The following is a 27,173-nucleotide window of genomic DNA, read 5'->3' as shown; positions in this document are numbered from 1 at the left end:
TCCCAGGGGTCAGATGGTGAGCAAACAGCTAAAGGACAGAGATGGGCAGAGACTCTAAACACACAAAGGATGGGCAAAGTTAACTTGAAAGACAGAGGAGAAAAAAGCAAGAAAGGAACAATGTTACTTTTCTAAATGTTTTTAAGACAAGAAATATGCTCTCTCCCGCTGAGTACCCCCAATAGAGGTACTTAAGCCTTAGGTGGCAAACAGCAGAATTTTCCCTTGTACAACCTGCAAATTTGCTGGGAAATTTGTTTTTTAAACTCCTATGTAGCCTTCTCTGGTAATTTTAGTTTTGGGGTTTTGTTTTGATGTAGGAAAGAGCTTTGGAAATAGAGAGATGGCTCAGAGTTTAAGAGCACTGGCTGCTCTTCCAAGGAGCCTGGGTTTAATCCTCAGCACCCACACGACAGCTCACAACCATCTGTAGTAACTCCAGTCCCACGGATCCAGCACCCTCTTCAGGATTCTGTGGGCACCCTGTGTGCGTACGGCACAGACAGGCATGCTGACAAAACACCCATACACAGAAAATAAACAAGCAAATACATCAAAGAACAAGAGGAAACTCCCTGCTGCCATTTGGTGCTGGTCTCATCACAATGGCCAGCAAGCGAAGGTTCTGGATTCCTACAGAACCCTTCCACAGAGAGCTGTCCCTGCTGAAGGCCCTTGATTACCAATAATTAATCTCAGATGAAAGATTCAGTACTCCGGGCTTCCTCTGTCTCTGACCTAAGAGAACACTCTGTGAATGGTTCCTTTGTTTGCCTGCCAGAGATCTTATCTGAGCCCATAAGAGTTGATAGGACCATTGAGTCAGCACTGATCTTTCCTCAGCACCCTTCTGCAAAAAAGGGCTGTGTGTCGTCTCAACCCTGGATAAAAGGGAGACTTAATATTGGACACAGGGTCATTCAGTAACGGCTGTATTTAATGGTAGTAAAATCTAAATAACTTTGCAGTGTGTCCTAATCCCCATGTTTTCTCTGCTGTTTCTCAATGTATTTGGCTAAATCACTACAGAGCAACCAAGCCAAATGGCTAAACCACCCACTCTCTTATTCCCAGTACATGAATTAGAGGAAAGCCAGCAGAAATCCAGGCCAGGCTCCTAGACTTGTATGTCTGATTTCTGTTCCATGATCTGAAATTCAAAATAAATTAGAAAAGAAACCTATTCCAGTTACCGGCAAATTCGCACGCACAAAGTCCCTCCAGCCTTTGGACGTGTGCGAAGCTGGTAAACAAACCCATTCTGAACTGATATAAGACTTAGAGATCAATTCCAAAAGCATAAACAGACACTCACATGTAGCGAGTTTATGGAGCCTGTGAAACTCTTGTGTTCAGTTCAAGACTCTCTAGCCAAAGTGAAAGCTAAAGATCCTTTTAAGAAGAGCTTGGAACAGGAGACCTCGGAAGAAGGGTCCTGGGAGACAGATTTTGGGCTTACAAAGCAGTGATCATTGCCGAGCCTGGTAGCACAGGCCCGTAATCCCAGCTACTAAAGAGACTGAGGCAGGAAGATGAGCATCTGTTGGGGTTAGATAGTGAGTTCAAAGCTAACCTGGGCAACTTAGACCGTGCTTTGAAATCTTAAGAAAGAGAAAGAGAAATGAAGGAACAGAGTTACTTAGTTGGGGCTATAGTTCAGTCGATAACATGCCTAGCATACGTAAGTCCCTGATCTCCATCCTTGGTAATACACATGCTCACTAGTGAACATGGTCTAGGCCTCAGCCTAGCATACAAAGATAGATCAAGAAGGTGGTGGACATGCAGAGCCTGTTTGGTTTAGATATTTAGAATAAACTTGCTATAAAAAAAGAATTAAAGTTCCTGACTACAACTTGTTAAAGTTGAACTGAGGAAGGGTACAGGGACCAAGCTACGGAGATAGCAAGGTATAGTTAAGCTCATTTTGAATGCAGGCCTGGGGCTCCAGATACAAATGTTTAAGAACAGATGTTGGGCATCTCTCTTCAGTACCTTACATCTGATACATATTTCTTGAATTAGCCATGAACCTGATCCGTCTGCCAGAAAAGCAGCCATGCTTAGGCGCAGAATCTGACTCCAGGGGCAAAGAGAAGGACCAGGTCTGAAAGTTCTAGAAGAGAGAGGTGTGAGTTGGAGAGAAAAGTCAGCAGTAGAGACCTTGACTGCAGAATGGGTCCAACCTCCAGCGTGTAAAACCAACCAAACAACAGTAAAAGCAGAGAAGTCTCGTCTGACCTCTGTTACTAGGTATAGATAGTCTCAGAGGTCAGGTAGTGGCGCACACACCTTAATTAACCCCAGCACTTGGGTTAAAAGCAGAGGCAGGTGGATCTGTGAGTTTAAGAACATCCCGGTCTACAGAGTGAGTTCCACAACAGCTAGGGCTACACAGAAAAGCCTCGTCTTAAAAAGCCAGAAAACTTTTTTTTAAAAAAAAGAAAGTACAGGGATATGCTTGGGGGGGGGGTATATATATATATATAAACTAATAAAAATAGAAGCTTGTAAGGTTGAAGGCTGTTTACATTGAAATTGGTTTTAAATAATTAGATGGATCTAAAAATGCCTTTTCCTTTGTTGTTTTGTCGTTTATTGCTGTTTTATGTAAGATGTCTTCATGGTACACTGCACATGTGGAGGTCATAAGGTAGCTTTCCTGGAGTCGGCTTTCTCCTCTCACCTTTATGCCGGTCCTGAGGACTGAACTCTGGTTGTCAGGCTTGGAGAGAGCATGGTTTACTCATGGTGTCATCCCAACAGCTCCTCCTTGTCCTTATAACATAGCTTCCTGCTAAGGAAATAGAACGCTGTCTCTTGCTAAGTACCAACTGCTTCTTTTATAAAAGAAGATCAAATCACAGGAACGTTTCAGTCACTCTTTGAATTATTGGCAAGCCCAGGACTAGCCCCAAACCTTCTTTTGGAAGAATGGTACAAAGCTGTTCACCATCCGTATAAGACGCTATGTCTAGCGATGCTTTAGTTTTAACTGCTCACCTTTCTCCCTCGTGTCCTCAGCTGGGATGAGAGCAGCTCCATCAGCAGTGGGCTCAGTGATGCCTCCGACAACCTCAGCTCAGAAGAGTTCAATGCCAGCTCCTCACTCAACTCCCTCCCAACGACTCCCACTGCCTCCCGCAGGAACTCCACAATAGTGGTATGTGGCTTGGCAAACATCTAGACCCCAAGGTCAAGGTGAACACCAAATCTGCCAGGAGGGACCTGCGTAGACGTTGTAGATGTTCCCATTGCAACTGTATTTTGCCATCCCTCCTATATAGAATGATGGATTGGAGAAGTAGCCTAGAGATTAGATAAAGTATCTTCTCTCCAGAACTCTAGGGATGGAGGGAAACCATGGGGAGCCCTAGGGATGGAGGGAAACTGGTTGATTTAACACTGTGGGATCATCAAGACCCTTCAGCTCACCGGGCCCCCCCACCCCCCCAAAGTGGCTTACTCTGCCTTTCCCTCTCCTGGTTAGCTACGCACGGACTCAGAGAAGCGCTCCCTGGCGGAGAGTGGGCTCAACTGGTTCAGCGAGTCAGAGGAAAAGACACCTAAGAAACTGGAGTACGACAGTGGTAGTCTGAAGATGGAGCCTGGGACTTCAAAGTGGCGGAGAGAGCGACCTGAGAGCTGTGATGACTCGTCCAAGGGTGGAGAACTGAAGAAACCCATCAGCCTGGGACACCCAGGGTCCTTGAAGAAGGGCAAGACCCCGCCGGTGGCTGTCACCTCTCCCATCACTCACACTGCCCAGAGTGCTCTCAAAGTCGCAGGTGAGTTGGAATACAGGAGGGAGGGGGCGGGACCTTTTTTGGATGGTTTTCCTTAATAACCACAAACCTCTAGAATGATGGCAAATGCTTTTTTATATAATTTCTAAAATATTTATTTTCTGTATATGAGTACACTGTGGCTGTCTTCAGACACACCAGAAGAGGACATTGGACACCATTACAGATGGTTATGAGCCACCATGTGGTTGCTGGGAATTGAACTCAGGACCTCTGGAAGAGTAGCCGGTGCTCTTAACCACTGAGCCATCTCTCCTGCCCCTGCATAAATGCTTTAATGTACAGTATCCTTTCTGACCTCTAGGATAGTCTCGTGAGTTGGGAATAACTCAGGGGTCAGCTGGCTGAGTTAGAATCACACAGCTGATCAGATGAACTGGAGAGAGACAGTGTACCGAGGAACAGGTTTCTTTCTTTCCTTCCCCAAGGCGTACGTCTTGGCATCTCAGGAAGGTCTACCTGAAGTAATATGCTAAGCAGCTGTACAGAAAGAAACACAGCCAGGCTTGGTGGCGGATGCCTTTAACCCCAGCACTTGAGAGACAGAGACAGGCAGATCTCTGAGTTTAAGGACAGCCAGGGCTACACAGAGTCTCGAAAGCCCAAAATGCCAAGCAGCAGCAGCAACAGAAGCACGTCGTTCGCAGGGCTTGCCCCGTGGGTCTCTTACAGCTTTATTTCCTTCTGGTGTCTACACATTGCCTTGTCTGATTCATTGCGTCCCCTCCTTGTTTTTCCTTGACCAGCTATTAGACAGACTTCCTTCTTGATCATTTTTGTGGTCACCTCTGCCATTTTAACCAAAAATAAACTGTCCTACAGAAAACAATGAAAACAACCTAAATGAAAAGCCGGCTTCCTCTCCACAGGCCCTCTGGCAAGAAACTGTATCGGCTTATCCAGTACCCGTTTGCCTATATTTAGGGCTCTAGATTTTTATAATATGTAGGCAATTATTCCTTTTCCCCTAGAGAGAAGAAAAAGTGTTTTTAAGATATCATGATAGTAACCCCTTCCTCTCTTTCCTGCCCTCTCTCAGGCAAGCCTGAAGGCAAAGCTACAGACAAGGGTAAGCTCGCAGTGAAGAACACGGGACTACAGCGCTCCTCTTCCGATGCTGGCCGGGACCGGCTGAGTGATGCTAAGAAGCCGCCCTCGGGCATTGCTCGCCCCTCTACTTCAGGATCCTTTGGTTACAAGAAGCCTCCCCCTGCTACCGGCACAGCCACTGTCATGCAGACCGGTGGCTCAGCCACTCTCAGCAAGATCCAGAAGTCCTCAGGGATCCCTGTCAAGCCAGTGAATGGGCGCAAGACGAGTTTAGATGTGTCCAACAGTGTAGAGCCCGGATTTCTCGCTCCTGGGGCACGGTCCAACATCCAATATCGCAGCCTTCCCAGGCCAGCCAAGTCCAGTTCTATGAGTGTGACCGGGCGGAGTGGACCTCGGCCTGTTAGCAGCAGCATTGATCCCAGCCTCCTCAGCACCAAGCAGGGTGGCCTTACACCCTCCAGACTGAAGGAACCTTCCAAGGTCACCAGTGGTCGGACCACTCCGGCCCCTGTCAATCAGACAGATCGGGAGAAAGAGAAGGCCAAAGCCAAGGCTGTGGCCTTGGACTCAGACAACATCTCCTTGAAGAGCATAGGCTCCCCAGAAAGCACTCCCAAGAACCAAGCAAGCCACCCTCCAGGCACCAAGTTAGCAGAGCTGCCACCAACCCCTCTCAGGTACCCATGCTGGGCTGTGTCTTCTTTTTCTGTGTCTCCAGCCTTAAACCAGATGTGGTATGGCCTGTCCGTTGTATCTTTGTGTGGATCCTTTGTGTCTTTCCTCTGTACCAACTCTCTGTTTGAAAACTCACTTTGTTTCTGTTGTCCCGTGTCAACGCTCATGTCTTTAGTACCTGCGCGTGTGGTTTTGATACGTTTATCTGCACGTTCCCCAAATTCGCGTGTTGTCCCCCTTGCGATGGAAGATGCTATAAGTCGGGTGTTGGACCTCCTTCCAGTTGGTTTATCAGCAGCATCAGAATAAACTTTTAGAGGAGTAGGCGGCCAGGAAAGAAAAAGGGGAACTGGAAAAAGATCGCCTGTTGTCTTAGTCAGGGTTTCTATTCCTGCGCAAATCATCATGACCAAGAAGCAAGTTGGGGAAGAAAGGGTTTATTCGGCTTACAATTTCCACATTGCTGTTCATCACCAGAGGAAGTCAGGACTGGAACTCAAGCAGGTCAGGAAGCAGCATCTGATGCAGAGGCCATGGAGGGATGTTACTTACTGGTAGCTCCCCCTGGCTTGCTCAGCCTGCTCTCTTATAGAACCCAAGTCTACCGGCCCAGGGATGGCACCACCCCCAATGGGCTGAACCCTTCCCCCTTGATCACAATTTGAGAGAATGCCTTACAGCTGGATCTCATGGAGGCATTTCCTCAACTGAGGCTCCTTTCTCTGATAACTCCAACTTGTGTCAAGCTGACACAAAACCAGCCAGTACACCTGCTGCCCTGTAATTTCTTATTCTGAATATTGTCTTTCCTCTGACTTCTTTCAGGGCCACAGCTAAAAGCTTTGTCAAGCCACCCTCACTAGCCAACCTAGACAAGGTCAACTCCAACAGTTTGGATCTGCCATCTTCCAGCGACACCCCTGCTTCAAAGGTCCCAGACCTGCATGCTCCAAGCTCATCAACTGGGGGCCCTCTCCCTTCTTGCTTCACCCCCAGCCCAGCACCTATCCTCAATATTAACTCAGCCAGCTTCTCCCAGGGCCTGGAGCTAATGAGTGGTTTCAGTGTCCCAAAGGAGACTCGCATGTACCCCAAACTCTCAGGCCTGCACAGGAGCATGGAGTCCCTCCAGATGCCAATGAGCCTGCCCAGTGCCTTCCCCAGCACTGCCCCCATCCCCACCCCACCCACTGCCCCATCAGAGGAAGACACAGAAGAGCTGCCCTGGAGCGGAAGCCCCAGGGCTGGACAATTGGACAGGTATGTGGTGGAGCCAGAGCTGAGCCTACCTCAGACTCACTGGGGCCACTATCGGTTCCCTCCATTACCATGCCATGATTTTTTATTCACATTTTAAATAATTCCTTTGTAACTCCCTGAGAAATGCAGGGTGTTTTTCTTTTGCTCTCACCTTGGACATGAGGAAAGCTTTGCACAAAGTTAGAACAATGTCTCTGAAGTCTCATAATTAGTTCTGTTTGTCTTTTAGCTTTTGCTCTTAAGAGCAAAATCTGCCCTATTACATTCATGTCCTGGTTCTTGCCTTCCACAGTTTGACCTTTTAAATGGCTAACAGGAGGGCAACATTTACCATTTCGAATCCTTCCAAGTTCTGAGTTGACCATCTTACCATTTGTTCATATAGACTTTCATAGTTTATCCCTGGAGAATATACCCTTCAAACTCATACTCCCAAACTCCATCATGGGCTCACCTGCCTTTCTCTTTCTACAGCAGTCAGCGAGATCGGAATACCCTCCCCAAGAAAGGACTCAGGTAACCCTTAAATATGTGGGGGTTTTGTTGTTTTGTTTTGTTTTCCATGGCATATATATCCACGACTCCTATCCTGTTGTAAAAAAATTCTAGCTAGGTAGTACACACCTTTAATCCCAGAATGTGGGAGGCAGAAGCAATTGTGTTCAGTTGGTTCCAAAGCTAAATAAGATAAAATCCCAACCCAACCTAACCCATGGCCCCATGCATTAATTTAGTGACCTTCTTAGACAATCATTTGTATGTGGGTATGTGGTCCTAAAAAAATGCCATCCAACCCCTCTGCAAACTCACCATTAAGTGTGTTAGTTTTTATAGCAAGTCACTTTCTTTGGTGTCAGGGAAGGAGTGAATTTGCACACAGGGCTCGTCTCTATCTTGTGTTTTTTATTGTTGGCTAGAGACACCGTGACCACAGCAACTCTTATCAAGGACAGCATTTAATTGGGGCTGGCTTACAGTTCAGACATTTAGTGCATTAACGTCAAGGCAGAAAACCTGCTGACGTGCAGGCAGACATGGTGCTGGAGAAGGAGCTGAGAGTTCAGCAGGCCACAGAAACCAAGTGGGCCACATTGGGCCTAGCTTGAGCATCTGGAACCTCAAAGCCTACCCCCTAGTGGCACACTTTATCCAACATCACGCCCACCCCAACAATGCCACCTCCTAATAATGCTTCTCCTTATAAGCCTATGGGACCATTTTCATTCAAACCACCATAGTCCTGTGTGCTATCACAGCTCCGTAAACTGCCTCGATACAGTTCTTCCCCTCACAGTGGACTTCTGTGAGGCAAGGGACAGGGACTGCGGGTTCTCCACTGTCAGGATAGCACTGACTTACTCAGAAGGTGGGGCATGTGTCACCTGCCTGCATATGGCACCGTAGAGCCCTGCTCTGAGTACAGATGAATTTCCGAAGCCTCCATCCGTCCTTTCTGTCCCCTTCAGGAGCTCTCACGGGACAATCCTGAGTTGCAATTCCTTGCCCCTGACCAATCCTCTCTCCCCTGTCCCTCTTTGAGAGTCTCCTTCCATCTCTAGCCTAGCTTAGACATCCCACACACAGCTAAGCCTCTGGTGTCACTTCATAGCAGCTCAGACTGAGTCTCTCTGTTCCCTCTTCAGGTACCAGCTTCAGTCCCAGGAGGAGACCAAGGAGAGGCGGCACTCTCACACTATCGGTGGGCTCCCAGAATCCGATGACCAGGCAGAGCTGCCGTCCCCTCCTGCGCTCTCCATGTCCTTGAGTGCCAAGGGCCAACTTACCAACATAGGTCAGTGTCCGTGATCATTCACTGTGGCAAGAGATGAGGCAGGGGTCACCCTGCAGAGTGAGGCAAAACTAGGCATGTTTGGCTCCAGTTGGGGTTGCTTCATGGTGCCTCAGTTTTCCAACCCAAACTAAGGATGAAGACAAAGTGTTCCAAGGTCTTAAACTGAAAGGTTGCCCCTGGGCACAGCTATAGGGTCCTCATGGCATCAGAGGGTCTGAATGACAGCCTGGGCAATCCAGAAACCAAAGTCCCGAGCCTAAGAAAATTGATTCATGCACAGTACTACCGTGGGCAGCTGCTGGGAGGGTAATCCCGACCTACAGGTTTGGTGAGCCAAAGAGAGATGAGGGTTGTTGATTGCAGAGTGAAGTCCCTCTCCAGAAAAGTCGAGATTCACCAACTGCTCTGGCTGAGCCAGGGCCATCCTAGTCCTAAAGGCAGGCTGACTAAACATGTCCTAGACACACCACACCCTCTTTAAAGCCTTTGGAGAAGAAAGGGCTGGGAGAGAAGGAAGTGGCTCTGTGACTCAGAAACATGGGGAAACAGGCTTCAGGAGGAGGGGCTGGCTCCAGCTCAGACACACACCAGCCCTGGTTCTGGGAAGCACTGTGCCAGAGCTGGTTTAATAGGAATCTCTTTAGAACGAGTCCGGAATAGACCTGTTACTTGCTGTATCTCTAAATCCATCTCTCCTTTCATCAGAGTGAATTTTGTCAGCAGAACTTGTAACATCTCTCTGTGCAGGGACTGTGGGGAATTTGAGAAAAACTAGGAATGGGGGTCCTTTGTGCCTAAGGAAGCGTTATCTGGCTTCCATGGGCTAATCAGCCTGTTTTCTATCCCCACTGAAGGCCAAACAAGAAGAAAAGCCATTCATGCTGTAGAATGAGGGGCTGGGCCAAATAGTAACCATCTTATGAGTTCACCAAGGCCAAGACAGTGGGGTGGCTTCTTCTTCCCAGTTCTTTATAGGCAGGAAGGGCGAACATCCACATGCCTGTCCGGAGGCAAAAGATCAGACAGGGGAGCACCCCAGGGATATGAACGTTGAAAGGCATTGATCTAGGGAGAGAAAAGTGGGGCTGGCCTCTGGTTGACAGACTTCATGGCTGTGGCTTCCGTAGCCTCTCTAAAGCTCGTTCTGTTTCCTCATTCGGACCTGAGTCCAAATTCTCAGTCCAACCCTGAGACAGCTGATGTTTTAGAGAACCACAACATCCCATTTTCATCAGCACATCCTGGTGATGTGAAGGTTTCGGGAAAGGTGCCAGGCCCCCAGCCTAACCTTCAAAAGCAACAAATTCAAGGCAGGCAGCATTAAAAGGAAGACCATGGAGTCCTTCATTAGGGCCCAACCTTCCCAGGAGGGGCCGCTCCTAACCTACAGATGCTTGCACACCCCCACGGCCCCACCTACTGCTCCTTCCTCTCCTCCCCTCTTCCCATTTGCCTCTCAATGATTCCTGCTCCGTCCCCACGAGGGACCAGAGAGCTGATGACCCTGCCTCTTCTCCTGCCTCCCCCCTCCCACATCCTTCCCCCTTCCCTCTGTCCTTCCAGTGAGTCCCACTGCGGCCACCACGCCAAGAATCACCCGCTCCAACAGCATCCCCACCCACGAGGCGGCCTTCGAGCTGTACAGCGGCTCCCAAATGGGGAGCACCCTGTCCCTGGCCGAGAGACCCAAGGGAATGATTCGGTCAGGATCCTTCCGAGACCCCACGGATGATGGTGAGACTTCATGCTAGCGCGGTTCACACTCATTCCAGCTCTGCTGGGTCCCCTCACCCACCACCACCACCTTCACTGCCACCACTGCCACCACCACACACATATGTATAATTCACAGGACATCAACTTGGGCCATTTCAGTTCTGTCTTCCCATAACTTTGAAGGGTCTGGGGGCCCAGAAACCTTGGGTGGCACCACCTAGCACCGGGGGGCTGGGGATGGAGCATCTACCACTGGGGCCCAGGGAAGGGGAATCAAGATTTGGGAGAGTTGACTGCAGCTCCTCAGATGCCCTGAGACTAGAGCTGCCCTCCTTGTTCTAAGGGTGGTCTTTCTTCCCCACAGTCTCTCAGAAGAGGTAACGGGGACAAAAAGATAGCTCTTAAATCCATATAAACATCTAGGCATCTCAGTCCTCTTTCTAGAATGCTCCAAAGACTTGTTCCCAGGCTGGCCCTGGGATTGTTGGTGTTAATATGGTGTTTGCAGAAGACTGTGGGGTTCATGAAACCTCCATTATTATTCTCAGGACGCACCCCTGATAGACATGTGTGGGTTCTGTTAGTGCTTGCAGTGAGTTCTGCTGTATTCGCTACTTGGTTTTTTTGTTTGTTTGTTTTTTTTTTCCCTCCCCACCTGAGTGGTCTGCGGGCTCCTAGGCTGGCACTGCAAGGTTGAGAAGAGGAGGCACAGGCAGAATTGCAATACTGGTTCTGAGCAGCCCTGACAAGAGACTCCTCCCTTTTTACAGATTAAAGTGCTTTCTTGGCTAAGCAGACCAGATGCTGACTACCCATGAAAATCTCCTTCCCCTCTCTCTGGACCCCCATGCTCCTCAGGGAGGCTGAGCCAGGGACTACCAAAGCCCAGGCTGTCAGAGAACATAGATGAGAGGGGGAGGCTGTCTCTACACAGGACCTTGTCCTCGGATTGTCGCCTGCTGTGGGCTGTTGGGATATGAACGGGTGCCCTGTGTTATTATTTTTTTCTATTTGCTCCAGATGTCCTCCAGAATCTCAGTCCAAACTCCTGCTTTGGGCTCCTCGCAGGAACTTTTGGGCCCTGGAGCCCCCTGCTAACCTTCTGTGTTCTCCTTCTCTTTCAGTTCATGGCTCGGTGCTGTCTCTGGCCTCCAGTGCCTCTTCCACGTACTCCTCAGTAAGACCATCAATGTCCCTTTCCCGTCAGCCCCGCCCCCACCATTCCATGCTCCCTTGGACCTCCTTTGGTTGGGTAACTGGATAGGGATGGGGAACAACTGTCTCTGCACTTGCTGGCCATGGGAGTGGGTCTGGGGGGTGGCACCTAGAGCTTGGAACACTCAGATGAGTGTCTTGGGTCCTCTGTGTTCTTTCTGGCCTTGCCACCGACTCCCAGGCAACTCTGGTGTTTTTTTTCCTCTTTTGAAAAGTGAAGCTCCCCTTGTTACAGCATCCTTTCCCTGCTGTGGGAAGTGGGAAGTGTTTCTAGCACCCAAGATGAATAGGTTCCCAAGACTCTCAAGATGCCAGTAATGTACAGAATTGACCAAATGTATACCATGGGAACCACACACAGCATTTGGCTTTCAGATATTTTTTGACTCGTAGGTTTGTTTTTGACCTTAATTCTTTATTCCTTCAAGGTGCTAACAGACCTTGAAGGTCATTAACAGCTTCCTTCTCTAGCCTTCTCAGTAATGATAAGGTTGACTAAAGATAAGCACCAGAGGGCTGGAGAGATGGCTCAGTGGTTAAGAGCACTGACTGCTTTTCCAGAGGTCCTGAGTTCAATTCCCAGCAACCACATGGTGGCTCACAACCATCTGTAGTGGGACCTGATGCCCTCTTCTGGTGTGTCTGAGGACAGTGACAGTGTACTCACATACATGAAATAAATAATACACAGACGACAACAACAAAAAAAGATAAACACTAGAGGGGAAACATTAAACTTGAACGTAGCAGGGCCAAGAGACAGGGGACTCACCTCTCTGCATCTGTCAACCATGCTTCTTCCGGTCTCTGCCCTGACATTTGGGCCTGGCTTCTGCACCTCCATAGTAACTGCCTGCTTTTTTCTGTCTTTCTCTCCTTCTGTGCCCACTTCTTCAGGCTGAGGAGAGGATGCAGTCTGAGGTAGGATACAAAGCCTTTGTCTCTGCTTCTTTAACATCACCGTGTGCTCCAATTTCCTTCTAAATGACCTACCTACCTCTGCCGTCAGTAGTTTGTCTCTCTCTTCCTTTGCAGCAAATTCGGAAGCTTCGTAGGGAACTGGAATCATCCCAGGAAAAAGTGGCCACCTTGACATCTCAGCTCTCTGCCAATGTGAGTAACCCGAAGCAGGGTGAGACCTGGCTCTAGTTAACGAGGCAATGTGAGAAAGTGATTTGACCAAGTCTGCCCAGGCCTTAGATCTCTGGGGACAGGTTTCATTCACAGCTCTACAACACAAGATTCAGGGACTGTTCTTCACTTTTTCCCAGTCTTCTCTAAGAGCCATCCCCCACAAACCCCCCCCCCCCCACCTTAATTAATTGGTATGGATGAGTTTTTGTCTGGTAACCTTTGACCTTTCTAAGGAAAGCAGAGACCGGTGGTTCTGCAGGGAGGCAGAAACAACCTTGCCATTGGCCATTATATATTGACAAAATAGCAATGCATTTTAATTACAGAGCCCTTGGATCCTTTTGACTGCCCTGGGGTGTGTTTTTCTCTTTATTGATGCCACACAACTGACCCAGCTCAGAGCCGGTTATTAGAATTCTGTCTGGTGACCATGAGGCCAGCTCAAAGCCCATTCTAGCTACCCGTGTGGTTCACAGTTGGCTCTGCCTCGATCCTACCATAGATTCGATCTGAGCTTCAGCCTTGGACCTAGCATCCTTTATTTCTGCATTTAACCCACCTCCACATGTCCACTTAGAATGACTTTCTTCCTCCAGACCTTAGTTTTTTCTGTTCTGAGAGATGAGGAGGAATGGAGCTACCTCATCTAATGTGGGTAGCTCCTCTCCCGTGACCAAACTGCAAACAGAGAACATAAGAGCCATTTTCTCCCCAAAAGCATAAACAACAGCTGAGCTGGGTCTCCAGGAGCTCTCCAAGTGTTTGCACAATAACCACATTTGCAGTACTTCTCTGTTCTGCTCCCTCCCTCTCTGGGGAGCTCTGTTCTGCTCCCTCCCTCTCTGGGGAGCTGCCAGGCCTGAGCCTACCCCTCTACCCCTTGGAATCAGGTAGAATGCTCACCAAGATTCCGCATGTTTCCAATGTATTTTAGCAATAGCTCTCTTACTACATTGACTGTTGTCTTTATTTTTCCCAAATCCCCAGTTCCTAAGTCCTATACTGACTGGTTTGCTTGAAGCTCATATCAAGCCTCAAAGTCTCTGAGACCAAAAGAATTAGAAGAGAAACAAGAACCATCCTGTGCCACGCCCATCGAGGCTAGTGGCCTAGGTCATGTCCTGTACACCCTAAGAAATTCATGTCTGGGAGATGTTGAAGGGGAGAGGCGCCAGGGAGGTGGAGAACAGCCAGAGAGGCGGAGGACATTATTACGCCTGATTCACTTACACTGCAATCTGTCAGCTATCGTGACTGTCAAGACTGGGCTAGTTCCAGAAATTTTCTTAGAATGGGAAGTTCCATTTAGCCAAGAGAAGACAAACTAAATATCCAGGTCTGATGAGTTCTGAATCTAGAGTCAGGTTTTTGCCAAATGGTCCAAACCCTTCCCTTCAGTGGGAGATGTGATGCCCAGCCCCAGAGCTTTCCTTAGGATTCCTGATGTTGAACCAAACTTATGCCATGTTGATTGGAACAGCCAAGCTGCTGAAGATGACATACTTTGGCCAGGAAGAGGGCCTGATCACTATATTGCTTCCAATGCTAAAATCTCTGCAAAAAGACCATTTGGTCTGAAGTCCTACAGGCACCCTAATCTGAGGTTGGCATTAGAGCAGAGTTCCATGGAGGAAAAGAGAGGTAGGAAAGAAGAGAGAGGACAGCTCAGTTCCTCAGAGGGAGAGATGTGCTTGTAGAAATGTATGAAGAGGCCAGGGGCTCTGAGTAGATTTTCAGGGACTATTAACTGCCTGCAAAAGCATATGATGGCATAGTTAGAAGTAAACAAGATTGAAATTAAGAAGACAAAAGGTGGAGGCTGGAGTGATGGCCCAGTGCTTAAGAGCACTGGCTTCTCTTACAGAAAACCTGTGCTTAGTTCCCAGCATCCATGTGCTGGCTCACAACCATCTGTAACTCCAGTCCTAGAGGATCCAGCACCCTCTTTTGGTACCCAATAGGCCTGCACATGGTACATAGACATCCATGCAGGTAAAAATATCCATACAAAAATAGCATTTAAAATTTAAAGGAGAGACAGAACGCAGAAGGTGAGAGTTCGGTCTGAGAGGGCAAGCTCGAAATCCTGAGTACCTGAGAGGCTGCGGCAGCGGGAAGGCAACACGTTCAAGGCCAGCCTGTGTAATTTAGTGAAGTCTTTCAAATTTTGCAAAAAAAAAAAAAAAAAAAAAAAAAAAAAAAAAGACTGAAGGTGAAAAAAAACATGCTTAGATCATGACATGTGGGCTGGAGAGATGGCTCAGAGGTTAAGAGCACTGACTGCTCTTCCAGAGGTCCTGAGTTCAATTCCCAGCAACCACAAGGTGGCTCACAAACATCTGTAATGGGATCCGATGCCCTCTTCTGGTGTGTCTGAAGACAGTGACAGTGTGCTCATATACATTAAAGCAATTAATCAGTAAATAAATTAATCCTGACATGCATTTGCCTGAGAGCCCAGGGCTCAGCAGATTTACAGGAAACATGGAAATTGCCTCCAGTGACACTGAAATTCGATTTGGTGGTCAGTGCTGCAGACACCACAGGGACTGGGTGAATGATCTGCCCAGAGCCTTCTGCTTCTTCTTACCTCACCATTTGCTCTCACTGGGGGCTGTTTGTCTGTCCTTGAGTGGTCTCTTTTCTGCTCCTGAACCCCATCCCCTTCACTTTCCCTATACCCTTTGCTGCCAGGAGCTAGCTGGAGGTCCAACCACTGGGCACCTTTCCCCAGCCTACCTACCAGAGTTCTCATAGGACCCATCACCCTTTCCAGTGTAGCCCTGCCCCCTAGTGGTCAAACTGGGGAATACCCTGAAATGGTTTGCATAAGGACTGGCATCCCCTCCAGTCCTGCTAGAGACACGGCATTAATTCTAAATCTAGGGTGAGATAAGAATGGGGAGCCAATCAGGTGCAGAGGCAGAAGAGATAACCAAATATGTCCTACTTGAAGGTCATTTGCTTTACCCCAGCTGATAGGTAATGGGGACCAGATCTCCATTTCCCCTGAAGCTTCAAAAGCCTGCCCCACCCTCTGTGCTCTGTTATTCCAGACAACCTATCTGACTCCACCTTGTTTGCCTGCAGAAATCAATGTTAAAACCACCGAGAGCTTTGTTTGCCTTGGTCTGTCAGCCCTGAGATGCTGGAAGTCTGTTAAACTGTGCTAGCTCTTTCCTCTTCTGCAGCCGCTAGAGCCTTAAGTTCTTTACGTGTTTGTCTCAGGCTAACCTGGTGGCCGCTTTCGAGCAGAGCCTGGTGAATATGACATCCCGCCTACGACACCTGGCCGAGACGGCCGAGGAGAAGGTAAGAGGCCCAGGGTGGTGGATTCTGAACCCTCTAGTCAGTGCCTCCTCCAGTCCATCTTCAACACCATTTGTTCACAGATGGTGAGAGCATGCCTGGTTCTCAGCCTGCCTGTCACTACAGTGTCCCGTGCTCCTCACTTCCTGTTCCTCCGCCTTTCCCATTGAGAGCAGTGGAAACCCGTGTCCTGTTCCCTGGGAGTGTTTCTGCTGAGCCTCTGACGACACTCCCATCATTTCCTTTAGGACACCGAGCTGCTGGATCTGCGAGAAACTATAGACTTTCTCAAGAAGAAGAACTCTGAGGCCCAGGCGGTCATCCAGGGAGCATTGAATGCCTCGGAAGCCACACCCAAAGGTAGGCTATTAGCCAGAGAGAGAGTGGAATTGAAAAAGATCGGGAGTGGGTGGAAGGAGGGTTGTTACAGGGCCCACAGCACGCCAACGTTCATACCCACTTTCTGGCAGGAGAGGGTCGGTAGGTGCTCTTCAGTGTGATGTCTGGATGCCCAGGGAGGGGCTTCAGAACATGACCCTGAATGTCCTGAGGATGAGGACAAGCAGAGGAAACTTGTAATCTCCACAAGCCTGCGACCCTCTCCTCAGCCTTCAGTCCAGAGCCACACCAGTCAAAGGTGTCTCAACAGGGCAGCCTCTTGTAGTCCCGGTTAGCCTGGCACCGTGGCTACATTGCTGTCCCGGTCTCCCAAGTGGGATTATGGGTGTGTGCCACGAGGCCCAGCTCAGAACTGCTCCTTTGTGTTTGTTTTTAAATTCTTACTCTTTTTAAAGGTTTTAAACAAAGTACATATTCCGTGTTGAATATTTTATCCCTCTGTCTTCTCCTTTCCCCTTTCTCAGCCTTCTCCCCTTCGTGTCCACCCCCCACCCCCGTTCCCTAGAGAGGCTTAGTTCTGCCTTCCTGACACGCACATGCCACATGCATCCGTATATTTGTGGACAAATCTAGGTACAAATGACAGAAATTGTGATACTTTCTGAGGTTGACCAAAAAAAAAAAAAAAAAAAAAAAAAGCAAATCTTAAGTAAAGGCAGTTTCAGTCTACACACCAGTGCCAGATTTTGCTTGATTGTCATTTCTTCTGTGCTCCAAGGAGCAGTCAGCCTGCTGTCCAAGTGAGATGGAAACTACAGAGTCCACCGTGCTCTTTGCTATAGACAGTGAAGCTCAGGGGTCAGAGGTGCAGCTCGGTAATAGAGCCTTAACTAGTGTCTTAGTCAGGGTCTCTATTCCTGCACAAAACATGACCAAGAAGCAAGTTGGGGAGGAAAGGGTTTATTCAGCTTACACTTCCACATTGCTGTTCATCACCAGAGGAAGTCAGGACTGGAACTCAAGCAGGTCAGGAGGCAGGAGCTGATGCAGAGGCCATGGAGGGATGTCACTTACTGGTCACTTCCCCTGGCTTGCTCAGCCTGCTTTCTTATAGAACCCAGGTCTACCAGCCCAGGGATGGCACCACCCACAATCTTGATCTCTAGTTGAGAAAATACCTTACAGCTGGATCTCATGGAGGGATTTTCCCTATTGAGGCTCCTTTCTCTGTGATAACTCCAGCTTGTGTCAAGTTGACATAAAACTAGCAACGGGAAAAAGCCCTGAGTTCCATCCCCAACAAAGAACAAGACTTCCAACCCTTCGGCACAAGCCAGGCCTGTGGGACAACTCAGCCAGCCACTTTTCTTTCTTTTTTGTTCTGTTGTTGTTTGACTGTGTAGACCAGGCTGGCCTCCAACTCAGACCCACCTGTCTCTGCCTCCTGAGTGCTGGGATTAGAGGCCCGTGTTACCACTGTCACAGCCCATGGTCCTTTCCCTCCTGCTCTTCTCTTCTCATCCTACTGCTGACCGCTGGGACTTACAGGGGACACAGCCCTCAGTGCCTTACTTAAGAAAACAAACATCCTAAGTGAGACTCCATTACTAGTCTTTATTCCCCTAATCCAGTCCGTGTGTGTTTTCTCCCATTTTGTTGAAAGGAACTATTCCCTTTAGGCCAGGAGAACCTCTTACCTACAGCTTTGAGAAGCACCCTCGAGTATGCACACATGCACGCACGTACACACACACCACACCGTACATGCCACACACATTACACATGCACTACGTACATCTCTCTCTCTCACACACACACACACATTTTAAATCTAGAGTCTACATATGAAAGTAAACATCGTATTTTTCTTTCTGAGGCTGGCTCATTTGGCTTCACGTTCTTTCTGGTTGCATCCAGAGTTCTGTAAATAACAGATTTTCGTTTTTTCCTTATGCCTGCTTAAAGTTCCACCGTGTACATGTGCCACCTTTCTTTCATCTGTCCATCTGTTGAGGAACACCTAGACTGGTCCTGCTTCCGAGCTGTTGGGAATAGGCCAGCAGGAAACAGGGCTATGCATGTGTCTGTGTTTAACAAGCATCTTGCCGTGTTCTAGTTCTAGTACACTCACACTCACTGTGTAGATCACACTATAGCCTCAAACTTGCAGAAACCCTTCTGCTTCTACCTCACCCAAGTGCTGGAATTATGGTCCCGCAGCCCTGTCTGCTATTGGGATCTTATTGATTTTTGTGTTTTGATCCTTTTGTTTGTTTGTTTGTTTTTCCGAGACGGGATTTCTCTGTACCCTTGGCTGTCCTAGAACAAGTGTTGATCTTATGAACTTGCTTAGCTTGATTATCTCAATGGTCCTTTTGTTTTGACTTTGATTTTCATTACTTTACGTACATGGATGTTTTCTGCCTGCACGTATGTTTGTATGAACTGGAGTTACAATCAGGTGTGGCTACCAGACAGGTGAGTGCTGGGAACTGAACCCGGGTCCTCTGGAAGAACAGCCATCGCTCCAGCCCTTGTTTCTGGTTTTCTCTTTGTTTGTTTTAACCCACTCCTCCAACTGTTTCTATGTAGCCCAGTCTCCTGAACTCCAGACCTCTGTTCTAATCGTATTTTGGACATTTCTGCTTAATTGACTTCATAGGCATCGATAGCTTAACATTCCTAAAATTGAAAGTCCTTGCCTTCACACGACACACCCCTTTTTCTGGAGCAATTCTTCCCAGATCCAGTATTGCCATCAGCTGGTTACCGGGCTGCTGACGGTTTCCTCCTCACTGTTTGGCCTTTGCATCCTGGTGCTTTTGCAATCTCAATTACACTTTCCCTCTGTGTTGGTCCTGTCCTGGCTGGGGATCTCCACTGCTGTTTCCTGGGTTGCTGTAGTAATTCCCTGGCTAGCTGAGTGCTCTGGTCTCTACCGTCCCTTCCCCCAGAGTAACCACACACTGTCCGTTCACATCAGAAAGCATTCCAAATTAAATAGGAGCTGGTTATTAAATAAGGAGGAATTTGGTTTTCCTTGGTCTGATAATGCTATTGTGAGCAAATAGCCATTTTCACGGGAGATTTATCTTCAGGTATTATTTTCAAACTGCGTGAGAAAGTGGGGAGGGAACAGGTGTAAGAAAGTATTCACTGTGGTCGAACTAGACGGAGGGTATCTGGCTCCTGTGTTGTAAGTTTTCTCTTGTGTTTGAAACATTTCAGAAAGACAGGTTACAGAAAGAAAGAATGTATCTTTGGCCCTTCAGAGTTGCAGGGCATCATCCTCCTTCTCAAAAGTGTGCTTTTCTTTTTGGCCCCAGCTTCTGTCCTGCTTCCACCTATAAAGATCCCTGCCACACAGGTGGACGCTTTCCCACCTGCACTCGGGTCTTCCAGATAACAACCTAGCAAAGCGTATTTTTTAAGGAGGAGAAAAATTGGATCTGTTACCGCAGGTGCTCCGTCTGGGATATCCAGCTATTTCGAATTTCCCAAGCGAAGTTTGCTCTTGAAATTGTACATTTTCTACATTCTGACTTTCTGCTGGAAATGTTCACCTTTGTCTATTGTCGGTCAAGAAGCAACTTCATTAGGAGGACTTCTAGAAGTTTCACCAGAGCTAGTGCTTAAACAGGAATGGCTTGGTGTATTTTAATTATAAAATGGCAATACGTTTGCATGGTACAAAAAAAACCAAGACGCACAGTTTTCTAACTGTTGCAGATTTATGATCTACCCCTTGCAGAGTTCTGAGATTGAGCCGGGCACCTTATGAATATTAGGCAAGCACTCGCCCACCAGCTGTATCTCTAGCTGTCTTTTGTTATTGAAAGTATCTTAGACACAAGTTTTAACTTAATAGATGAACTCACAACTATTGAAAGCCCCCTGTGCTAGTCAAATACCCATCAAATTCTTGCTCCTTTTCTTTTTTTTAACTTATGAAGGGGCTTGAACCCAGGACATCTGCACATACCTTTCTTCAAACAAAAATGTTTTTCTCAGCATTCCCATCTGACATATCTCTGCTTTTCAATATTCAGACATCTCCTCTAGTGGCTCTTTTACTTCCCTCTCCACCTCTTTAAAGAAGAGTGGTTCATTTTTCTTGCAAACCTCAGAGAATTTCAATTTCCTGCCTATCAGACAATAAACTAAAACTCAGTCAAGTTAAATGCCAGGCACAAGGCTGCTTATACTTGACCTTGAGCCAAAAGACAGCTAATCATTGCTGAAGGGTGAAAAAAATAAAGCAGGGCATGGACCAAGAGCATTGCCACAAGTTCAGAGCCAGCCTGGGCTACAGAGGCAATTACAGGAGTGAGACCCTGTCTCAAAAAAAAAAAAATAATAATAACAAAAACTGATATGGTGCCTCATACATGTAATCCCAGCACTTGGGAGGCAAGGCAGGAGGATTGTCACAAGTTCAAGATCAACCTGGTGTACAGAGTGGGACTCTGCTAAAACACAGACAGACAGACAGAGGATGTCCACATAAATGTGTTCAGGGCCAGGTTTTTTACAACTAACCAAATCTTTCTATTTCTTATATTAAACTGGGGCTTCTTTTTATTGTGGTTTTGATTTTGTTTTATTTTTTTCTTTGGGCAGGGTCTTGCTATGTAACCCAGACTAGCCCAGAACTTACACTCCTCCCAAGTGTTGGGCACCATCATGCCCAACTTGGGCTGATGGCTTCTTGAGAATAGTTGTTCTGTTTTTATGGTTGCATTTTCTCCTGTGTCAAAGCATAACTGTAACTATAAATGTTCATTGGATGGATGATCCACTACATTAGTGTGTACCTAGAAGTTGGTGGGTTCCTCTCCCCTACCTGCTAGACTCTTCTAAAACCTCCCATCATCTTTCAATCTTCCCACTTGTTCTGACCAATAGAACTCCGGATCAAGAGACAGAATTCCTCAGATAGCATCTCCAGCCTCAACAGCATCACCAGCCATTCCAGCATCGGCAGCAGCAGCAAGGATGCTGATGCCAAGAAGAAGAAGAAAAAGAGTTGGGTAGGTAAAGGCTTGGGGGGACCTGCCCGTGCTAGGAGTCACTTACCCCACTGCAGGGAACTGACCCTTTCAGGATCAACCGAGAGATGGTCCCTTCTAACAAGGTGCCAGTGCTGTGACATCTGCTGGGGACAAAAATCTGCTAAGTTCCCATTCCTCTAACCATTGTCAGCTCCCCACTACCCTACACCCTGCCCCACCGTCCCTGCAGCCTTTATATGTATCTGCTCTCCCAGGGCTCTCCCTACTGATGAGGTCAAATATATTTGGTCCCAGAAGAAGCTGAGAAAATATTCATGAGCGGGGCATGTGGAGAGAATTTACAAGCCAAGCAGCTCACTCTAGGTGCTCCCGGGGCTGTTGCCTTAGTTTTGGAGAGGGGACTGTAGGACTTCATATAGCTCCAAAGGCTGCCTTTGTCTGGTCCAGAGGTGGGTTTGTTATGTGTGTTGTACCCTGTAACTCTAAACTGGCCTTGGATCAGCTTTCTACAACCTGTACGCAGGTGTAGGGTACTGCCTGACTGAAAGGGAGAGTGACCCAGAGTGAGCGTCTTGTCCCTGTCCCTGCTGTAGAGTGCTGGCCACAGACTTTGAGCTAGTGCACAGGGGGGCCAGCTGTGTGGAGGAGCAGCTGTGTGGAGAACCAGCTGTGTGAAATGCATGATTAGTGTTGCTGCTGCAGCTTGCTTTTCATTTTTGTTTCCTTTTATTTCCTCCAAAATGCTGACCTCAAATCCCTATTTTTTTTCCAGGTTTATGAGGTAAGAAGCTCGGTTCCTCTCCCTGTTCTTTTTCTTTCCCTTTGCACACCACCATGTTTCCAGAGAAAGCACCCTCTCTTTTAAAAAAAAAAAAAAAAAAGCCACTCATAACCCCACCTGCCCCAGTTCCTAACTCACTCCACTGCATGGTCCATCCACGCTGCCCCTCATGAGGACAGAGGAGTGGTCTGCTTAGGGGTAAAATTGGAAATGCTAACAAAATCCAGATCTCTTGTCTGCCATCTTCCCCTGTTCCAAGATAGACCTGTTGTGACAAGCAGACACTTTGAGCTCGTGCAATCTAGAAATTGAGCTTTGTTACTTTTGTCCCACTCACTGTAGAAGCCCAAGATGGAAGAGGACCAATGGGTGAAGGTTATCTGGATCACAGTCTCTAGAGGCCTAGTCATTTTGGGCCTCATCCAAATTTTAGCTTTAGAATACTGTGAACTGGAGACAGGTGAGGGATATATTTCATCCAGGATAAGAGATACTTGTCACCCCAGAGACCATGGAGCTTCTAAGACCATTTCAGGGACTAGAGTGTTGTTCAAGGTTAAGAGAACATGGCCTAGAATTTCTCTTCAAAACAGACATGTGAGCCCTGCACTAACCTTCCAGCATGGTACTTGAATTGTAAAGGATGGGTAACACTGAACCTATTGCCCTAGTCAGATGCTTACCAGCCTGGTGGTGCATGCCTAAATCCCAACACTAGGGAGACTGAGACAGGAAGAACACAGTGAGTTCAGTGGCAGCCCGGGCTACATAGTGAATTCCACGCCTGGCTTGGACTCTTCAAAGTTTCCCTCTGACCTCCACACACACATGCCGAATGTAGCAGATGTTCACATATGAAGAAGCTGGTTGGTCATCTAAATCTGGATTCTTAGTGCTCTGGAAGGTGGTGACATTATCAGCCACCCTGAGGCACATTTCTTTCTCTTACATTTCTACTAGCATATCTGTACTAGGAAAGTTAGAAAGCTCCCCCTCCTTAGCAAAGAATCCTGGTTTTCTGCTTCATACACTGGTTGAGGCATTTGGGGACAGAGCAAGCTCCCTGCAGCCCTGACTGTCAGAATACTGAAGTTCACATAGAGGACTACTGTTCGAAGTGTACAGAGGGCTCACGCTGTGGGCTGCCTGTGGCCTCGGGACTTCTCTCTAGAGAGGGAAGGAGACAGACAAGACTAACTCCCGAGAGAGTGGTATAGAGAAAACACCAGGTTGGAAGTCAGGAAGCCTGAATGCCTTCCTTAAGATACAGTGTCCATCCGCTCTGGCCTCAGTCTCAGCTCTTCGGCTCTACAAACAGCCGAGCATTGTGGTATTTTGAAGGCCTGTGCTATGCTCCACAATAATGTGTCTTTGCCAACTGAACATGTCTTACCCATTTGGCCCAGTCAGCTTGGTCCTCACGTTTCACCTAGAAGGTCCACACACAGCAGGTACTAGCTCCAGAAGCTCCCGGGGAACTTCAGACATGTGACATCTTGAAAGGAAGATAACCCAGATCCCACCACCTGCTACTCAAACTACAAATATCTGGCTTACCTTTGTCCCCTATAGCCTTTGACCTCTCCTTTACTCTCTGTCTCTTGCTGCCATCCCATGTCTGTCTGTGTGTGTTTGTGTGTGTGTGTGTGTGTGTGTGTGTGTGTGTGTGTGTGTGTGTGTGTGTGTATGTGTGTATGGAGGCATGTGAATGGGTGTGGGTCAGGTCCTTGGCTTGCATATCTAGCTCACATCCCTAACACCCAAAGCTCATCGACACCAGAATCAAGCTGTCAATCAAGCTGTGGTCAGATTTTATTGCCCCACGTAGCCAAAGACTGTCTGGGAAATGGCTCTTGTCCTAGGACATTTGGCAAAGTAGACAGTGTGATAAAAGGTGGGCATGGGGGTAAACATCTGTCATCCCACAACCTGGGAGGTAGAGACAGAAGGATCCAGGGTTCAAGACCACCCACTGCTATATACTGAGTTCAAGCCTATCCTGGTCTACGTGAGACCCAGCCTCTAAAACAATAAAGGGGGAAAGAGATCTTTTATTTGGTTGTTTTAACCACTGTGCTATGTGCTGAGAACAAGTAATACTAACTGAAACTTGCCATCACTTCCTTCTCTGGATTTTTACAGAATAATATTGTCAATTTCTGATTGATTTGTGAAGAGATTAATAGATTGTTGTATAATGAGCCCAAGTGAAATTGGATTGTTGAGAGGTGTACCATGTGACACCTGGGGAGGGGCTTGGGTTGTTTTGTTTTGTGTCATGGACTGGACAAGTTTCTCAGCCCTGTAATTTTTGCTCAGTCCTGATTTCTAGATAAACTCTATGCCTCCAATCAAGCGACACTTCACACAGTGGGTGTAATAAAAGTAAATCCTCTGCCTCTACGTCCCAGTCCCATCCCTAAAGCTATTTGCTCCATCCCAGCACACAGCCTTGACATCTCTCTCTCCCTGGACTCTGCTCTCTTCTAGCTTCGAAGCTCCTTCAACAAAGCCTTCAGTATTAAGAAGGGTCCCAAGTCAGCCTCCTACTCTGACATTGAGGAGATTGCCACACCTGACTCCTCAGCCCCATCATCCCCCAAACTACAGCATGGCTCCACAGAGACCGCATCCCCTTCCATCAAATCCTCCAACTCATCCTCTGTGGGCACTGAGGTCACCGAGTAAGTGCTCTGTCCACTAGCCACCCTGGTAAACTGCTGGCTGGAGTTGGCAGCAAGTCCATAGACCCTGACTCATGACGCCATAAGTATGTCCTTTCCCTGGGCACATGAAACCCACAGAGGGACCTTTCCTGACATACAAATTGGGAGCCTATACACAGAAGCAAACAGGACTGTGGGCCAGGATGTCAATGTCCCCTACCACCCAGTGCTTCTGTGCGATCCAGGCTGACTCTTGCTTTCTTGCAGGACCCCTGCTCATTCAGTCCCCCACACTAGACTGTTCCAAGCTAATGAGGAGGAAGAGCCAGAGAAGAAGGAGGTGTCTGAACTTCGTTCAGAACTATGGGAGAAAGAGATGAAGCTTACGGATATCCGCTTAGAGGCCCTCAACTCTGCCCACCAGCTGGACCAGCTCCGAGAGACCATGCACAATATGCAGGTCAGTGTGTGGGCAGAGCTGCGGGAGGGGAGAGCAGGGCCTGACATCTCTGCCACCCTTGCCACCTGCCCTGTCTCTTCCGCCCACAGTTGGAGGTGGACCTGCTGAAAGCGGAGAATGACCGGCTGAAGGTTGCCCCCGGCCCCTCCTCGGGCTCCACTCTAGGGCAGGTCCCTGGGTCATCTGCTCTGTCGTCCCCTCGCCGTTCCCTGGGCCTTGCACTCAGCCACCCTTTCAGCCCCAGTCTCACAGACACAGGTACCTGCTTGAGAAGAGCTCGTTTGGGTAGGAAGAGAGGGGTCTCACCAGCATCCTCGAGCCAGGAGGTGGTGGTGTTGAACTCCAGAAGATTATGCTGTCAGTAAGCAGTAGCAGTACACCCGAAGTATGGCTGAGGCCTTAAAACCAATCCGTCCTTTTCAATCTCCGCAGACCTTTCACCCATGGATGGCATCAGCACCTGCGGTCCAAAGGAGGAGGTGACCCTTCGGGTAGTGGTACGGATGCCGCCCCAGCACATCATCAAAGGGGTAAGGGACTCTAGGGAAGGCCAGCATAGGAACCAGCATGATATAGATGGCCCCAGATTACACTGGTCCGAAATCTGTGTGCTTAGTAGAAACTACTCATATTTTGAGTTTCCATCTATTCCTGGGGCTGGTGGTATGTAATTTGAAGCATAACAAAACCCTGGATGAGGACAGTGAGTCACAGCTCCCAGCCATGACAGTAACCAGCAAATGCTCCTGCGGCTTGAATGTACTGAATGCACTTTGAACTCATGATATCTTAACTCATAATGGTTTGGGTTTTGTTTGTTTTGTTTTGAATCATTTCATGTATGTGAGTACACTGTCACTGTCTTCAGACACACCAGAAAAGGGCATCAGATCCATTACAGATGGTTGTGAGCCACCATGTAGTTGTTGGGAATTGAACTCAGGACCTCAGGAAGAGCAGTCAGTGCTCTTAACCACTGAGCTATGTCTCCAGCCCTGACTTATAGTGGGGTTGGGGAAAGGAGGACAGGTCTCGTGTGGCTCACTGAGCTTTAACTTGCTGTGTAGCAGAGGCTAACTTAAAATTCTGATTTCCCCTGCCTCTTCTGGGGGTTGCTGTGCTCATAAAGGAGAGGAACACCTGTACCATCACACTTGTGCAGGGTAAAAAAAAAAATAAGAGAGTTCCAAATATCTGCGCAACTAGAGTACTCTGCTCCCGAGGCGTCCTATAATCTCCCTTTCTAGTGTCAAGCTTTGCTGAGGTTCACGTGCTTCAACCTTAACCTTACAGGACTTAAAGCAGCAGGAGTTCTTCCTGGGTTGCAGCAAAGTCAGCGGCAAGGTTGACTGGAAGATGCTGGATGAAGCCGTTTTCCAAGTGTTCAAGGTGAGATGATCCTCACACTCAGAGAAGTTGCTCATCTTCTCAAGGGGCTTTCTGTCACCCATACCTTGGGATCCTAGGCACCTCTGGTGCTTTATTGAGGAGGACAGAATAGGAGGATACACATCCTGGTCTTCTACACCTCCCTATTACCTGTAATAGTTGGTCTTTTCTTAACGGTTCTTCTATCTGTAGCTGCGTCTTTTCAGCTCTCTTGTTCTCCCATCAGGACTACATTTCTAAAATGGACCCAGCTTCCACCCTGGGACTAAGCACTGAGTCCATACACGGCTATAGTCTGAGCCACGTAAAACGAGTGTTGGATGCTGAGCCCCCAGAGATGCCTCCTTGCCGCCGAGGTGTCAATAACATATCGGTCGCTCTCAAAGGTCAGTCTTTGTCTCTTGGGGTGACGTAGTATAGCTTAGCAGCCGGGAGAGGATCATTAAACAATGTATCATACATTCATGTAACAAGAAATTGATGAGGAATTCTTAGTGTGAAGGAGCTTGGGTAATATAGGAAAAACCAGTAAGATCCAGTCTGGTGGACTCAGGCTTCTTTCTCTA

At 48.0% G+C, this 27,173-nt stretch overlaps 1 protein-coding gene across 2 annotated transcripts in view; it reads left to right on the top strand.

The window, feature by feature from the left end:
- The window catches only part of NAV1 (neuron navigator 1), a 247,604-nt gene that overhangs the window by 205,170 nt on the left and 15,261 nt on the right, over window positions 1-27,173 (top strand). For both annotated transcript variants that reach the window (XM_080918567.1, XM_080918568.1), the window contains 18 exons: window positions 3,025-3,163; window positions 3,491-3,788; window positions 4,846-5,536; window positions 6,360-6,794; window positions 7,269-7,310; window positions 8,438-8,586; window positions 10,150-10,320; window positions 11,427-11,479; window positions 12,553-12,630; window positions 15,880-15,963; window positions 16,209-16,320; window positions 21,205-21,329; window positions 24,583-24,776; window positions 25,026-25,218; window positions 25,308-25,476; window positions 25,651-25,748; window positions 26,512-26,607; window positions 26,834-26,993. In XM_080918567.1, the coding sequence (XP_080774693.1) occupies window positions 3,025-3,163; window positions 3,491-3,788; window positions 4,846-5,536; window positions 6,360-6,794; window positions 7,269-7,310; window positions 8,438-8,586; window positions 10,150-10,320; window positions 11,427-11,479; window positions 12,553-12,630; window positions 15,880-15,963; window positions 16,209-16,320; window positions 21,205-21,329; window positions 24,583-24,776; window positions 25,026-25,218; window positions 25,308-25,476; window positions 25,651-25,748; window positions 26,512-26,607; window positions 26,834-26,993 (3,287 nt within the window). The remainder of the gene's footprint in view (window positions 1-3,024; window positions 3,164-3,490; window positions 3,789-4,845; window positions 5,537-6,359; window positions 6,795-7,268; window positions 7,311-8,437; window positions 8,587-10,149; window positions 10,321-11,426; window positions 11,480-12,552; window positions 12,631-15,879; window positions 15,964-16,208; window positions 16,321-21,204; window positions 21,330-24,582; window positions 24,777-25,025; window positions 25,219-25,307; window positions 25,477-25,650; window positions 25,749-26,511; window positions 26,608-26,833; window positions 26,994-27,173) is intronic.

This window comes from Micromys minutus, assembly GCF_963924665.1.
Source record: "Micromys minutus genome assembly, chromosome: 6".
In the NCBI taxonomy this organism is placed as follows: Eukaryota; Metazoa; Chordata; class Mammalia; order Rodentia; family Muridae; genus Micromys; species Micromys minutus.
Note: the sequence above shows the minus strand (reverse complement) of the source record. Positions and strands in the feature narration are given on the sequence as shown.